This window comes from Triturus cristatus, chromosome 8, assembly GCF_964204655.1.
Source record: "Triturus cristatus chromosome 8, aTriCri1.1, whole genome shotgun sequence".
NCBI lineage: Eukaryota > Metazoa > Chordata > Amphibia > Caudata > Salamandridae > Triturus > Triturus cristatus.
The window spans coordinates 742869108-742885799 of record NC_140591.1 but is presented as its reverse complement, the minus strand read 5'-3'; the positions used below and the strand labels follow the sequence as shown (position 1 = coordinate 742885799).

At 43.3% G+C, this 16692-nt stretch overlaps 1 protein-coding gene across 2 annotated transcripts in view; it reads right to left on the bottom strand.

Moving 5' to 3' along the window:
• The window catches only part of AKAP17A (A-kinase anchoring protein 17A), a 68605-nt gene that overhangs the window by 25214 nt on the left and 26699 nt on the right, over window positions 1–16692 (bottom strand). For both annotated transcript variants that reach the window (XM_085622158.1, XM_085622157.1), the window contains exon 3: window positions 9891–10039. In XM_085622158.1, coding sequence (XP_085478284.1) covers window positions 9891–10039 — 149 coding nt within the window. The remainder of the gene's footprint in view (window positions 1–9890; window positions 10040–16692) is intronic.

Here is a 16692-nt window from a genome sequence, read left to right as displayed (position 1 = left end):
TTGTGGATTCCCTTGAAGGAGACCGAGAAAATGGCCGAAATATAGCTACATTTCTAGTTTGTTGTTTTTCCTAAAAACTTCATCAACAAAAGATTTGCAGTGCTAAAGGCACCATCTTCTCAGCTTTCAGGTACATGCAGAGCTGAATCCACCCCCCCCAAAAAAATTGCCACAGTTTTAGCATTTTTCTAAGAGATACCACATTGGGCTTTCAACCCACTTCGTTTGAGGTGGAAATTAGTATAAAACCTGTGGGTGATCCTGCAAAGCTAAAGATTTCTGAAAAGCAGACAGTTCTGAATTCAGCAAGGGGTCATATGTGTAGATTGTGATGTGTTCTCATCTGTAACTTTATCATAAAGGCCAATTTACAAAAGCAATATATAATTCAGCCCGCTTGACCCTTCTGCTGGAGGGGATTTATTGGGGTTTTAGTTCTCTAAGAACCCGAGGTGCCCAGAGCCAACAACTGAGCTGTATCCTTTAATTGTTTTTCATGGTGTACCGAGTACAAAACAATTCATAAGGTGAAATACGTAGAGTAAAAAAATGTGTATCAAGGAAACCTATGTATTTCTGAAATTGACCCAAGACATGGAGTTTAGGAGCAGTGGTTATATGGACATCTCTGAATTTGTGGGTACCCATACTAGGATGCTTCTTTCTTACACACTGCCTTATATTTGGAATGCACAAATACAGAGAAATCTAATTGGTAAGAATAAATGTTCTGCCATTCTATGTTCCAACACATATTCCAATAAAAATGGTACCTCGCATGTGTGGGTAGCCTAGTGCTTGCGACAGGAAACAGGCAAAAAAATGCAACACAGACTCATCACGTTTTTGGACTGAAAATTCCTCACTTTTGTGGGTAAGCCTAGTGTCTCTGACAGGAAATGAAACAAAACCCAACATGGACAGTTCACAATTTTCCACTCAAAACAGACTCTTTTTTTGCAAAGATGGTAGCTGTGTGTTTTAGGCCCTAGTTTATCCAGCACCTAGGGAAACCTAGCGAACCGGCACATTTCTGAAAACTAGACAACCAGGGTAGTCCAGGGTGCATGACTTGTGTGGCTCTCACTAGGAGATTTTACCCAGAAGCCCTTGCAAACATCAAACTCTTGTTAAAAAAAAGCACAATTTTTCCTCACAATTCTTTGACAGAAAGTTAGGAGTCTGTAGGGAGCCACAGATTTTCTACCAACCGGAGTGCCCAGAAGCCTCCCAATAAGAACAGTATCCCACTTGTGTGAGTGGGACAAGAGACCACAACATTATGTGGGAAGTGCAGCAATAAGGTGTAGCTGTGAGATTTGGGGCCATGCTCGGCTGTCACCCATGGACACCTACCAACTACAGACATTTTCGAAAACCAGAAAACCATGGCAATCCAGGGTGGTGTACCTTGTGTTGGTTCCACGAGGTCTTCTTACTCACAATGCCCTTCAAACCTCTACCTTTCCATGAAGTCATGCATTTTCCTTGCATTTCTATGATGGAAACTTCTGTAATCCGTAGGAATCCTCAATATTCATATTCAAGTTACCCCACTTATGCCAATAAAAATGCTGTCCCACTTGTGTGGCTGGCAGTAGTGTCTGAGAAAGAAATGGATCAAAACAAGGTCAATGAGAGTCCCCTGGTGGCAGATATGCTTCCCATTGTGTTTGTTTTGCTTGCTGCGTATGTTTTTCGCCCTCTCAAACCCAGTTCAGAGGGCCAAGGGGCAAGCAGGGGTTACTGGGTTCAACTGTGAGAGTGGAGGCCTTTTACACCTGATGTCCTGGGCAGAGCAGTCCAAGGTTCCCTAGGGGACACTGGGGTATGGGGAGGGTTGGGTAGGTACAGGAGGGGTGAACACAGGCTTACAACTCAAAATATGCGCAGCAGCAATATCCTATGGTGCAGCTGAATAAACACTTTTATCAAAAAGAGAAGTATTTTATCCTTACTGCTATTAACATAAAGTATAAAACAACATTCACAAACTACACAGTCTCCCTGAGGTCCAAGCTCTAGTTTTTCGTAGGTAGTTACCTTTGTTCCACTCCCTCCTCGCTCTAGTGATTAGTTATTCCCCATTCACTTTAGGGAACATCCAGGATAAGCCCCACTAGTAGTCAGAGCCCACTCAGACTCTATATTAATGTCATAAGTGTTCCCACGTTGCAGCGCAATCTAGCAATGAAATTTCCCCAGGGCCAACTGGCCCGAAATTAGCCTTACCCACACCTGCAGGATCGGAACGACCAGAGTTACTGAGCACCGCGCCCCCTCTGCAGGCACTGGAGTGGCGGGGGCTGACTCAGGTTAGTTTCCCTGCTCATGGGCGAGACAGGATTCTCTCAGCAGTCCTAGAGTTCCTCACACGTGGTTGTGCAACCACAGGGACCAGAGGTTTTTCACAGCTCCTCCTGGTAGGGTGAGTTTGGTGGGGGAGGGGCAGGGGTTGACATTTTTTGATGTCTCAAACTCCTCTTCTTTTAGTCCATTTCCAGACACCAAATGTGATTGAGAGTCTGAGTCTTTAACGTTTATGTTAGCGGTCTACTTCCTTTTGAAGTGCCCATTCCTCTGCCCTCTTGAAAGCAGTGTAATGTACATTACATTACATTACAAGTGCCCATTCCTCTGCCCTCTTGAAAGCAGTCTGTCACAGCAGGAGCGACTCCATAGCTGAGAGCCCGACAACACAGGCCACTGAAGGCACTAGAGTTCACTGCGGTATGTCAGCCACAGTGATAACTGTATCAAAAGTTTAGTCTAGGGCCTCAGTCCTACTCTTTATGATTTTCTCATCCTCCCTTCATCTTCCTGAGATGTGCTCAGGTCGCTTCCTTGTGATCTCTCTTTGAATCAAAGAGTACCATTTGAAGTGTACAGGAGAAGCCTGTCTCTCACATCTCCAATGTGTCCGATGTAGGTCAAGGACGAGAAGAGCACACAATAGTGGAACTCTGAATGAATGAGCCTGAAGGCCTCACTTCAGTCACACAGGTTAAAAAGGACCTCTTCACTCCTACTGATCCCTATATGGGATGCTGCCACCACCATGCTTGTGCTGCTTACGTTTTGGTAAAGGCAGTAGACTTTAGCCACTATAAGGGTAGCACTTTGGGCACACTCCCAGTCCAACAAGATTGCAATCCGTGAGACAGGCATATGTGATGGCGGGCATATATGATCCCTGTTGGCCTATTGTAAGAAAGTGCCCTTTTTTTTCCATGGTCACCCCAACTTTTTACAACTGGTACGGATGTTTTTCGACTGATGTGCACTGGGTCCCTGCTAACCAGGCCCCAGTGCTATTTCCCTAAAAACAAGGTAAAAGGTTTAATTTTGTTACAATTGGCACACACATTAGTCTACGTTTTGTTGACCTAGGAAGAACAGTATGACCTTGCTTTTGCCCTGTAGTAGCAACCCCCCTTTCAGAGACAGACAATTCTTGCCAAATTCTCCTGAATATGGTATTTCTATAGTCCTAACCCAGCTAAAAGGTAGGGTTTGAATGATTTTTAGGTCTCGCCTAGCGAACGCAATGCATGCGCGGCTTTGCCTTGGCGAGACTATTATTGTCGGTGTGGTGCGCGAAGGGAGACATGCGATGTGCACGCGCATAGTGTCTCTTCTCTGACTCACACGCTCCCACCGCGCGCTCACACGGTACCACCGTGCGCTTGATTCAGCTTCTAGTTTCACTGCTCGCTGCAACTATACAAGGCAGACACGCGCCGGTTTCATATGTAGGCACCGCCGCCTATAGCACCTCAGCCGTCGCTTTGTTTTAACGCCTGTGACTTACACTCACGACTGTTCTCTGGACCCTGGGCCCACCTCGCAGCTCTCGAGGCAGGGTATTACATGCTGCTGCACTACCACCCAGCTCGCGCACAGGGAGGTGGCATTGCAATGTGTGCGAGCTGCATACTGAGCACTTGACAGCACAGATCTGTCGGCAATGACTCCGGGTGTGCGTTCTCCTAGGGAGTGCTTTCACCCCAATGGAACTACTGAGAACCAGTATTGTTTCCAACACAACTTTGCAGGTCCGTAATGTTGTAAGTGACTTAACAAAATGATACCGTCTAAGTCGACCCCTGAAGCATGAAGGGCCGAACTGGCCCTGTCCGTATCTCATCTGCGAATTGAGCAGCGAATGTTTAACTCCTGGAGTCACAGGTATGGTTGCCTAGTCACCTGATATTGTGATCCACCGAAACGATGATGCGGAGCTACATGGATTTTAACGGATTTAGAGGGAACAAAATACAGGGAACTGACTAAACCTAGAACCCGCGCACGAATCGTAGATCGCAGTTTAGGAAATCCAGTTAGTTAGAACCACGGGAGTGTGCAACACGCTCCGTCTGACAGAAAAATGACCACCTGATTACCGGCCTACAGACACCAGTCGATTAGCAGAAAATTATCCAGCCTAGTCACACACCTCAGGAGAGCGGAAGGCGCTATGTCTTTATGCCTTCCCCAAGAACGTGGAATAACCCTCATTGGACACTCCGCATGGAGACAGTCATCTATACTCAAAAACTTCCTGATCTAAAGAGATGCCTGCCTCTTCTTTAAGCTAGCCATCTGTCCCTCACTTCCGCAGAGAGTGACATGATTTACCTGGACATGCAGATAGACAGACAGACAGCAGGCAGACAGTCAGATTGGTACTATTCAAGGGCCATCGGAAAAACACGTTGTCACTAGATTTACACATGGGAAATGCTGCACAGCACTTTTTCTAATTTAGGAAAGAGTATTTTACATAATATACAGATACAATGTTGATTTAAGAAGCAGTTTTTGAAATTCTGTGTACAATGGATCAATCCTCGCATTTTCACATGTGTTGTCTTTAAGCTGCGTAATGGTTTATGTTGCATCTATTGGAATTTCCATTGATTCACTGGATCGGATATTGACCAATCAAAGACTCTTAGTCACGCTTTTATCCAGTGGCATTGGAAGGGATATTTGCCAATCAATGAAAATATCCCCTCTTTGGTCCAGTGATTGTTGATGTGGAAGGAAGGAGGTTAGGGCTGTGATTCGGAGTCAGTCCGTTTTGGGTCAGAGCCCTGCTTTCCCCTTGACTCATCGTATGACACCCCAAACAACGTCTAGTCTGGCACGCCTCTCATACGTCAGGGTAATTGCCTGGTGACCGCTTGCTGCTGTGGCGTAATTCTAAATGATGCAAGCCCACCCCTGCAGAACGTGTTTTTGGGGTTGGGTGTGTGTTTGGGGGGGGGGGGTTGGGGGGGGGGAGATGCGGGTGAGACTACCATATGTCAGTCACAGATATTCATAACCCTGAGACTGAATGCGGACCCCCTGAAGGGTGTCCACCCCCTTGTACCGAGGGGGCATCAGGGGCCTGCGATTCGCCCCTGGTTTGCCGTTGTTGCTGGTGGGAAGCCATACTCCACTTAAGGCTAGGAAAGTTATTCGTCATTTGTGCATTTTGGGTTATGAGGTCTCAAAAAGATAGCTCAGTGTGTCAATGTGCCTGATGCAAACTGTAGTCTGCAGCTGTACGTTTACGCATTGATGGGTCACTCAGCTGTTCAACTTGTGGAACATCTGTAATGAATATCAGAACTGAGTGATAGTAATCCCAGGTGGTTGCAACGCTACGGACCTGAAAGTTTGTGGCACGAGGCACACTATAGAAAATACACAACTTAGTACAGTTCCAGGCTCATTCTGTGGCTAGGTGCATGCATCCCACCTTCCACTCACGATCACACCCCTAGAACGGCTACTAGTGCATGCAGTTGTTGCGACAAGGGCTAGTCTTTCGGGCCTTCTGGCCAGTGGGAGGGTTGTTCTGAGCAGATATCTGCTGCATAGAGCACCACCTACCACACAGCGCCAATGCACGCACACTCCAGGCTGAAGCAAATGTTATTCAATATGGCGCTGTTTGGTCTAAGAGTAGATGGTTGTGCCCGTCTTTGGATGCCACACTCCGTGAACTGGCACGTAGAGACCCCAGAATATGCCCAGGGTGCGTGCACTGTGTTTTGAGAGGCGCAGGCTGACCGCCCATGACACCGTGAGCGTCTCAAAGTTTACTCCATCCAGAGCCCACCAGAGGGCGCCAAACATCCCAGTAAAAATGCACTCGCTGCAGAAATCTGCAATACAATTCATCCTACTGTAGTCAGTCATTACAATAAGTACTAGTGAGTTGGCCATTTTTGTAGTTACCCGTCACAGACTCTGCAGAGGACTGGTCCGACCAGCGTCTCACAGACCATTCCATACATGAGCTATAACCAGGGCCACTGCATGTATGGGACAGGGAAGGAACAAATTATGTGGCAGGATTGACTAAATCATGCGGCAAGATAGGGCAAATTAAGTGGGATAATGCATCACTAGTTGTGTTAGTATTAACGCGCCATTTTCGAATTTTTACACATGTTAACACTATCTGGGCAAATGTTTAACCTCATCACTAACAGTCTGCTCCCAAATAAAGCAAAAAGCAACAGTAATGTGACCATTCAGATTTGGTGAAGGGCCTCCTACTGCACGGCAACACCTCAGCGCGTTTTATTAACTTTTGATCCAGTCGACCTAGGAACATTTTTTATGCATCCCATGATGGATTATGTGGCAAATGTAGCAAATCTATAATAATGTGGAAAAAGCTACAGCTGTAAAAAATGTATAATTACAATGGCTCTGATCAATATATTAGTGTACAGTGTCTACCTAATTGGGAGGTCAGCTGGGCCCAGACAGTTGTGTTGCCTCTATTAGGACCAGTGACACCATTGCTTTGCCACTGCACATTAGGAGGGCTTCAGACAGGCCGCGCTGCCCCAACTAGAGACTACAAAATAGTTGCTCTTGAACTAACTTGACGGGATTACAGGATCAGCATGTTCTTTATTTCCCTGGAATCGTCATTGCACGCCCTCCAATGTGCTTTTCGGTTCTCAGTATATTCTTTTTTTTTTTTTTTTAATAACATATTTTTCAAAAGAACAACGCCATGTTCCACGTGACAGTCATATGAGTCTCCTTTACTTTAGGTGTTCAGTGAGTTTTGCACGAATCAATAACACACACATACCTTTTCAAGGGCAGCATGGATTCAAGCATGTCTGGCCATGTCTCCCATAGATGCCACACGACCTGTGTCACGTGATCACAATCATGCACACAAAGAAGGCTGTCGCAGGCTTTTTCTGCCACAGCACTGGACGCATAGACAGTTATGATATGGTATAAGTATTTATATGGCACTCACACTACCCCCGTTTTAGCACTTTGCGAATGGGTAGCAGGATACCCTGTGGGAGCCCAGCGCTAGTAATTTAGTCATGCATGAGGGTTATAAATTGCCATGCTGTTTTCATGTCATGCATTTTTACCTCATGCGAACTTATTGTGCAATTCCTTGTAAATGGAGGTTGAAGATCTTGTGTGTTTGGAGTTACGGGTGGCACTTCCCTCAATTAGGAACTCTGACATTATATTGACGTTTATATAGCGCCTTCTATACCTTACCATATTCAAATGCTTTGTGGATGGGTATTAAACTATTTCATTCGATATTTACATTTAAAATGTGTGTCATGGGCATTGTAGATGCATTTCATAAACAGAGGCTGAAAGGCCTGAATCAGGAATTGTCAGTCATGTGACTGACAGCAAGTTCCATCTCTGAGCACATGTCCATCATGGGAAAGTGCCGGCCTGTGAGCCCTGGGGAACCTGTGCCAAGGAACGGTGCAGCGAAAAATACCCTCTTTGTAAACATGTGCTCTGCCCCTCCTAATGATGGAGGAGGGAGAACTCAGGACTAGATTAATCTTGGGTGCGTTTTCCTCTTGCCCGGATTGTCGGAGGAACCACCCCTGTGTTGCAATGGGTCTCGCCTTTCATTAAGTTAAAGCCATTTGCTTTGCTATACAATACCATTAGCAAAGCAAACGGCTATAATTTAATTAAAGGCGAGACCTATTGCATTTTCAATGCTTGTTATAACTAACAGTGTTAAGTGACAGAGATCTTCCGTAAAGTAATCCCACCAGCGTTCCAGGCCGGCTTCACTGCTTCTTACAGGAACTCATTTGATTTTATACTCAGTTTGCAAATACGAAAGGACCGAGTTTCGCCTATGCGAGATCTATTGGCTTTTTCAATGTTTTCTTAGACATGTGGCACAGCATGGGCTGCTGTGCAAAATGGCTCAAAGTAAAGACAATAATAGTGCTACTTTTCCTTTATTTTAGCCATGTTGCACTCCCAACATATCTAAAAAAAACATTGACAAAGTCAATAGATCTTGCATAGGCAAAATCTATTGGCTTTGCCAATGCTTGTTTTAACTTGCAGTACCGCAGAAGTCTCGTGGGACTTCCTCAGGACCAACTGCCAGATATAGCTATTTTTTAACCACTTCAAGTACATCAGAGCATATTAATTCTTTAAAAATGGCTGAATAGATTTACACCAAATAACAAAAAGAACACATTCAGAATAAAGTTCTACCCTTCTGCCAAATTTAGTATAGTTCCGTTTTTCTGCATCACTTCCCAAAATTTCCTATAGGAAAAAACGTTTTGGGATCCACCCTTTTTCTTGGCCCCTGCTTGACGAACTACAGAGAAGTACTATAAGAAGGAGTGTACGTGAATATCCTTTTTTCTTTGGAACGTTTTGAGAAGCTCCAGCGTCAAAAAAAGTTCTTCCTACAGAAACTCTGACCCAACCATGACACAGTGGTGACTGTGCAAAATAAATATTATATATAATATAATAATGGAGCACCCTACAACACCACCGACACTCTGAATCTGCTCACCTCACATGTATCTTTCTCTAGCAGAGGTTTTAAACACAGGATTAGCAATTGCCAACTGGGCAGAGCTGAAAAATGACTAAAGCCTTTCACCACTCCAGGCACTACCTAGTTCCCTGCTTCCCTTTTATCAAAATTAAATGCTGCACTCTAAGCCTGAAAGGATAGTCTTGACTTTACTTGGTACTACTTTGTGTCTGGACAAACTATACCTCTCTGATGAGGTCTTAACTAGAGAAAAACACATCAAGGGTTGTTGCTCTTATTCATTCCTGGTTGGCTTGGATGGTATTTTACCAATCAAAAGCTGTAATACTGTCTCTGGTGTAGTAGAAGGCTTTGGTCATTTGTCAACTTAGCTTGGATGGCACTTGTTAATCTATGCTTAAAGACTTTGCGGTAAAAATGTCAAAAGGCTTTGTCGTTCTCTAGCTCGGAATGGATAGCACAGTCCTAATCCTATGTTTAAAAACTCCGCTAGAGAAACAGACTTTTGAGGGGAGCAGACTCAGGGTGTCAATGATGTTGTAGGGTGCTCCATTTAAAGAAGCTGCTAACCACCTAAACATTTAAATTTCCCAGAGTTCACTGCTTCCTTTTTGCATAAATTATGCAGCACTCTAAGCCTGAAAGAGTATTGTCTAGATATCTACAAACTGTTTACTCACATCAGGCTCCTCAGGCCACAACGAGCAGAAGTGCATGCACAGGTGAGTGCCCGTAAACACCCAAAGTAAATCCTCTAAAACAAACCAGCAAAAGGAACGCACGTACAGTCAAGTGGCTTGACAGCCAAGTCTAAGGAATCTTACAGCACTCACCAGCAGAGTGTACGTCCATTCCTTTCCCTGGTTTGTTGAAGATTATTTACTATTATACATGTACTTTAGTTATTCTTTTTCTTTTTTACACAATCTTGACACTAGCGTAACTATTATTTCATCCGCTTCGTTTATCTTTGTCCCGGTACAGCCCCTCTGCTGCCTTTTTGGCTACGTTCCCACATGTGTACATGCAAGTGTCAATTCTTTAAATCATTCATAATCAGTACCTCTCTTCCTCCCGTTTCCTTTCTTCTTCCTCTTTTTCCTTACGTTTCTGCTCTTCTCTCTGCTGCTCAAGCTCCTGAAGCTTCTGCCTCTCCAGCTGACGTTTTTTAATAACAGTATCACTCAGATGCTTTGTGGAATCGAAAGACACCTTTTGAAATGCACAAGAACAGAGAAGGTCAAAAAGAAGTGCAGGTCTAAATATTCAATATGCAAAAGAAAACATTTGTTTTTAAATCAGTTCTGTGTACCACTTCCCTAGATTCAGGTGTGTATAAGAAGCTTTCTACAAAAATAAACCCTCACCACACCACTCCAAAGGCATAGGAACATTCTCAAAAACCCCCACATCACTGAAAGATAATTAACTGACAAAAAGTCAATAGATAGGACAAATCTAGACAAACACATTCAAGGGACCAATTTTGCTTTTTTTTGTTGCCCCCAGCAACATGGCTCAAATTTCACAAACAAAAATGAAAATGTATGTGTATTGAAGCAAATCTATTCAACATATCCGAAACTTACAGAGACATCACTACAGGTAAATTACTTTTCCAACAAGAATTGGCTTGTTCAAAACATGCAGTGTAGAATACCATATGTGCAGTGACACCTGTAGCGCAGGTAGGTAGCCCTGAATGTTTGAGAATAGGCTATATAAGGACTCGCTCTAGAATCATTATCAAACAGTAATGTCTGAAGTAGGAGTTAATAGACTTGCATAGATGAGCTTTGCAGATTTCAACAAGAGAGGGATTACTACAAAGCTGATGTGGCAGTATGTATTCTAGAAGGGACCATTATATAACACGATCAACTGACGTGCTTCATGAAGACATTTATTACAAGTCACAATACATAAACAGCTCCCGCTTTAGAAAAAGATCTTTAAAGCTGGAGAGTTAGATGCTCTGCCTGATCTAATCTGCTTCATCCAAATATAATCTAGAAGGTTTGTAGATAGAGGAAATGCTAAAATACTCTTAGCAGTGTGATATAAAAAATACACAGAGAAGCAATCTAAATGGATTGATCAGAAACAAATGAAGACATAAATGACAGGTAACCTACAAAATATCCGTTACTCTGAGAAACACAGGTAGGTGGAGAGCACCACAACTAGTTAACTGATCTAGTAGAAATTATTCCAAACAGGAATCTTCAGCCATGGGAAGACCCATAACACTTCCCTTGCTCACTCCCAATTTTTTTTCAACAAAAATGCTGAATTTGCAGGGCCGGCTACTGAAACAGTCATAGATAATGGGTCCCTAAAAGAAAGGTATGGTCAAACAACTTATGAAAAAACCCAAATTTGAACACGTAGCCGACTGTTTGTATTCGACAATAGCGGCGAAGAGTAAAATACTTGTGGTCTGGTACAAAGCCAAACTTTATTCTATATTAAATCAATCACAAGAAGGTCACAATAGTCTGGAAAATTCCTGCAAGTAACCAGCAGACGTTTTGTCAATAATGAATTTATAGAATGTGTGTCTTTGGGCTAGTGTATTGAATAATGAAGTCAACCTGGTACATGAAGAAGTATGCTTTACAGGAAAGATTTGGTGTGATTGGTCAGCAGATAGTTAGTGCATATGCATTATATAATGCCAAGTGGTCAGGTAGTCGAGTTGTTTTTGTGTGCCATGTGTGGAGGACAAAAACAATTATCAAATAAGTCATGCTGCTCGCACGAACTGAACAGAATATTGTGACTTTATTTTGATTTAGAATAAAAAGTTGACTCAGTGTGTAGCAAATAGTTTGGATTTTATTCTTCTTTGCGATTGTCTCATACATAGTGTGTTACATTTGTTTATAATTTAGTAGAAATAGCCATAAAATCTAACATTTCTTTTTAAATACCCAGGATTAGGCTTGTGCATCAGTGACTAGTTCATTCCAGTACGTTCTGAAAGAAATCACACTACATTGCAAGTAGATGGACTACCTACTAGGATGAAGGTTGTTTTTTAAAAACAATTTTCTGAAGGTAATTAATCACTGACATTTTTAACATAAGCCTGGCGATTAAACAATATTTTATGCTGGTCCATTTAGCTAACTGGGTGAATTCTGCTAACTACTCTATTTAATAAAATGGAACAAAAAACTAACCTGACAAAGCAAATGATCATAGTCTCAATTTTGATTTGAGTGGTTTCTGAGGGGAAGTGCTCATGCCGGAGGACCACGCACAAGTGGAATTTGCTCTAGCACAGGCATAATCTGTGATAGAGATAGTACAGTGGAAAAAAATTGCAATGAAATACTCTACGCCAGATTTAGCACTTTCACCAGAAATCAGAGAATATTTCACAGCTATCCAGCTTCTTATCAGGCAACACAGAAAGACTGCTCTCGTAGAGGATCCTGAAATAACTACTGTACCTCCTCTACCAATTCCTAAAACACGCCCCCTACATATCAAAACCAGATCAAAAGTTAGAGAATAGGGCCTCTCTTGACTTGCTGGCATTAATGTGAATTGTGAGAAATTCAAAGAATTAAAAAGTACATTCAGTGCTTCTGGCAAATCTAATTTACAATTGCAGAGCATGGGCAAAACAACTGAGGATTTTACCTTTAAACTAGACAAATTCTAATTCTGAAACACCGATTTGGAAGCAGCAGCAACTTTATCAAAAACATTCAAACATGAATATGATTTGTCCAAGTAAAGTATAAGAGTTGGAAATTCAAAATATCCATCATTAGGGGTCTCACAGAGTTGAAGGTAATTTGCTTATAGAAGGTTTTGTAAATGCACTCAATAAAGAAAATGTGATCAGGTTATGGAAGAGCAATCACAAGAAAAAGATGACCATGGAATATTCAGGGGGGGGGGGATTAATTCAGTTGAGGGCTTGACATTCTCAATACTCCCAGTAGTTTGTTTTGAGACTTCTACAAAACCAGGCTACATGAAACTACAATTTCAACTGTTTAGTTAAGGGGGGCGCCCAGGAAATGACGTTCAAACTCTCTAGTTTAAAGACTTTGCGGAAGGGGCGATACAAAATTCTGTTGCGTAAACAGAGACTCTGAATCAGCTCTACAAGGTTCACTTTCTCACCCACGGTAACACGATTTAACTTCGTTCAATGCACCACGCTTAAATGTGAGAGACAGAATTTTGTAGCCACACAGAACTCCACCCAATACAAAGGTGAAGTGGCGTCATTGCTTTTGGATTGCTTTCAGTCCCTAAACCGAGATACAGGGACAGCGTGGTGATCAGAAGCTAACCTTTTTTGTACTCTTCATTAACTCTTTATTAACATACACACAAGATGCGCTAAGAAAAGGACACTTTAGCTCAAGTTTATTTGTAGAGCTGCACCCTGTTGCTCAACACATCTAAAATAACCACAAAATGAGGTTGACTATAATGCATCCTGGGGAATCATGGTGCATCCAGTTAGTGAAAAATGACCCTTGGGGATAAAGCATTCTGTCAGACTGGTGTGGGTGGAAATACAAATGTGGAACTGGGCTGGTGGACAAGGGCTTTTAGAAGAGGTTATGAGGAAAGGGGCAAAAATGGGAGAAAACAATTCTAAGAAATTGTAGGTCTTTAATGAAGCTATGCAAGTCAGATCCACTACCAAAGAACAAGCCACTCAACTACAATACTTGAGGATGTTGCAGTACTGAATAATTGACCTAAATGCTAAAATATGGAGCAGCATACACTAAAAAGAGTATCTATTATTGTGTCTAGCCTTAACTAGCATTGGCACCACCAGGACGTCTGGCTTTAATGTACTGTTCTCCACACTCACAAAGGCACAACCCAATCTATACTTGTACAGACCCCATATGCTTGCACACAGTAAGGTACACCGCTCACCCCACACTGCACTCCTAGTACTACTGTAATTGCCCTCAGACACATTCACCCTGCACTTGCATGGACGCACTGCAAACTGACAAAGCCACATACTCATCCTGCACTCATACAGGAACACCCATCACCTAGTAATCACGCAGGCACACCAATACACATTAATTACAAAAGGCAGAAGACTCAGCCTGTAGTCATCATCAAGAAAAGTTTTTCAGCTTTAAGCATAAAACCATAAAAGTCAAAAAGCCTACAAAGTACCATCATACAAGTTACAAAATCACAGATATACTAAAATCCGAATACACAAGATAAAATACATGATTTGCAATACAAATATTAGTTGCAGATTTTCCTAAGTCTAATGGCATCCCGTAAAAAACTAAGAGTGTGCAAGACAGTATCGCTAGAAAGAAGTTGTAAAAAGATAAAAGCTGGTCTCACCCTCCTAAAACCCAATTTATTTAAAATGGGGACGATAAAAAACTTTCTGGGAGCCACATAAAAAGTGCAAAACATTAAAAAGTACATCATGTCCTGAGGAGACTCTCCGTCGCATCCACAGGGCATGAGGCACTGGTCTCTGAGAACCTTGGGGGTGTGCCAATAAATAGTGAAAGAGGTTGAGCCGGTACTTCGTCAAAAGAAACCGGTCGTAGGTACTTTTTGGCCCTAAAAGGTAAGGCTCAGTTGTAGGCACTGTTTTCACTAAGACATATTTTCGCACACTCGGTTTACACAGCTCTTGTTCCTCTCTCTATCAAGATGACAATTTCTTTAAAACCCCTCCTTGACCCAAACGAGGTCCCTTTTACAAATACCCTCTGGGTTCGTAACAAAATCTACTCTTCCAAGCCTGGCGAGGCCAACTCTTATGTACTGGAGCCATCGGATACGCAAGGCATGTACAAGTGTGAGACAATCCCATTTGATTTCTTTACTAAGTGTATTCTCCTGCTTTGACAAAACTTGGTGCCACAAGGACAAACGGCGGAAAGCTACATCATCAGCAAGGAAAGACATCCCCAATTCCTCGTGAACAACATAAGATGGAGTACACTGCGGAACAGAGAGAACTTTTCGCAAGTATGAGTTCTCGGAGCTCTGCATGGCCCCAAGTTCAATATGACCCCATATCTCACTCCCATACCTAACCTTAAGGATACATTTTTCTTGGTAAATCTTCAGGAGAGTCCTTATTGGCTTCCCTCCCACTATGCTGGCAAAATTAAAAACTGCTTTCACTACGTCCCCTTTCTTGCGGTTAATCAGGGGGCACCAGCTCAGGGAGTCGTCAAATACTACTCCCAGGTAGGAGAAGACATTTATTTTAGGTATTAACGAACATCCTAATTTAAAAATGGGCTGCTTTGCCTTTGCCGTACCAGGATCCACTTGCATAATGTATGACTTCGAATGATTCACTGATAAATCCTGCTCCTCCATAGAAGAGGCAAAAGAGTTGAGAATAGGTTGTAAGCCCCTTGCAGTCCTCGCTGTCCGCGTATAAGAGGACCAGCAGACTGCGCTTGCCTACCTCAGGAGTGTCTGCATTAGTGTCTAAAAGAACCTTCCCTAAAGAATTGATATACAAGTTGAAAAGGAAGGGTGCGAGGATACACCCCCGGCACCCCCCCTCTTTATGTTGAATTGGCGGGCCACTTTCAAGTCCTTTGAATAACGTACAACTGCCCTAGAGTCTCGATGAAGATCCCTCAAAAACCAAATGATGTTATCATTAATGCCGACGGATGCAATCAGCTGCCATAACTTGGACCTGTTCACAGTCGAATGCGGAGGACAGGTCCATGAAGGCTAGGTATACCGGGCAGGCATGAGCCACTGTGTACTTGTTCTAGACAAGATACAAATTAAGACACTGCTCCACAGTGGAATGACGTGGGCAAAACCCATATTGAATCTCAGAAAAGAAGTCGCTTTCATCCGCCCAAGATACCAATGTATAAAGAAACATGCGGCCCACCACCTTCACCACGGAATTCAAGAGGGAGATGGGCCTAGAACATGAGGTGCTGTCCCGATCGCCCCTTTTTAAATATCGGGACTATGGTCGATAAAGCCCAGGAGTCAGGGCAGCCAGCCCAGACAGAAGCATTATTAACAGCAGTAAGGATGGGCGCCCAGGTTTCTATATGGGCGATATAGAGATCGGGTGGAATCCCGTCTGACCCCAGGGCTTTTCTCTTTGTCAGGCCTAATACGCCCGCTCTAACCTCTAGTTCGGAGAAGACGAGATCCGCCTTACCTTCCACCCTATTCTGCCTCTCGATAGGCATAGAGTCTGGCTGAAAGACACCCTCGAAATGATGAACCCAATCATCCTCCGTGATGCGAGCGTTTAATATGTGAGCACTCTCTTCTGAGAAAAATGGGCTGTAAATGATGACCCAGAACTTAGAACTATTTCGCAATGTGCTTGCCTCCACTAGGTCCAACCAGGCCTCGCCCTTCAAGGTGGACTTACGGGTTGCTAACGCAGTCTTATATGCTCTACGAAGACCTTTAACCGCCACCATATAACGGGCTTGTCGCTCAAAGCCTGTCTCAACTTCCTAGAAGCCTGGGAACATACAGAATCAAACCATCTTGGGCCTGCAGACTCCCTGCCCCCATCCGGGGCACGCAATAGCCTCCAAATTGTGGTAGACATAGTGCTAAAAGTGCCCAGGATGTCCAAGGCGCCGGCCTCGCCATCGAGACAAGTGGCAAACTCCATACGACACTTATTTGTGAGAGACTCATGAAATGACTCTGGTGCTATACACCCCCATTTTAAACTCCTACCTGCATCGGCCACTTTAAGAGGGGCTCCTCCCCCGCCCACCTCGGAACATCCATATACTCTGGACCAGTCTGTGGTAATACAAATAGAATTATGGTCACTGAATTCACTTGTCTGAATTAAAAAAATCTGTGACTAAAGAAAAGAA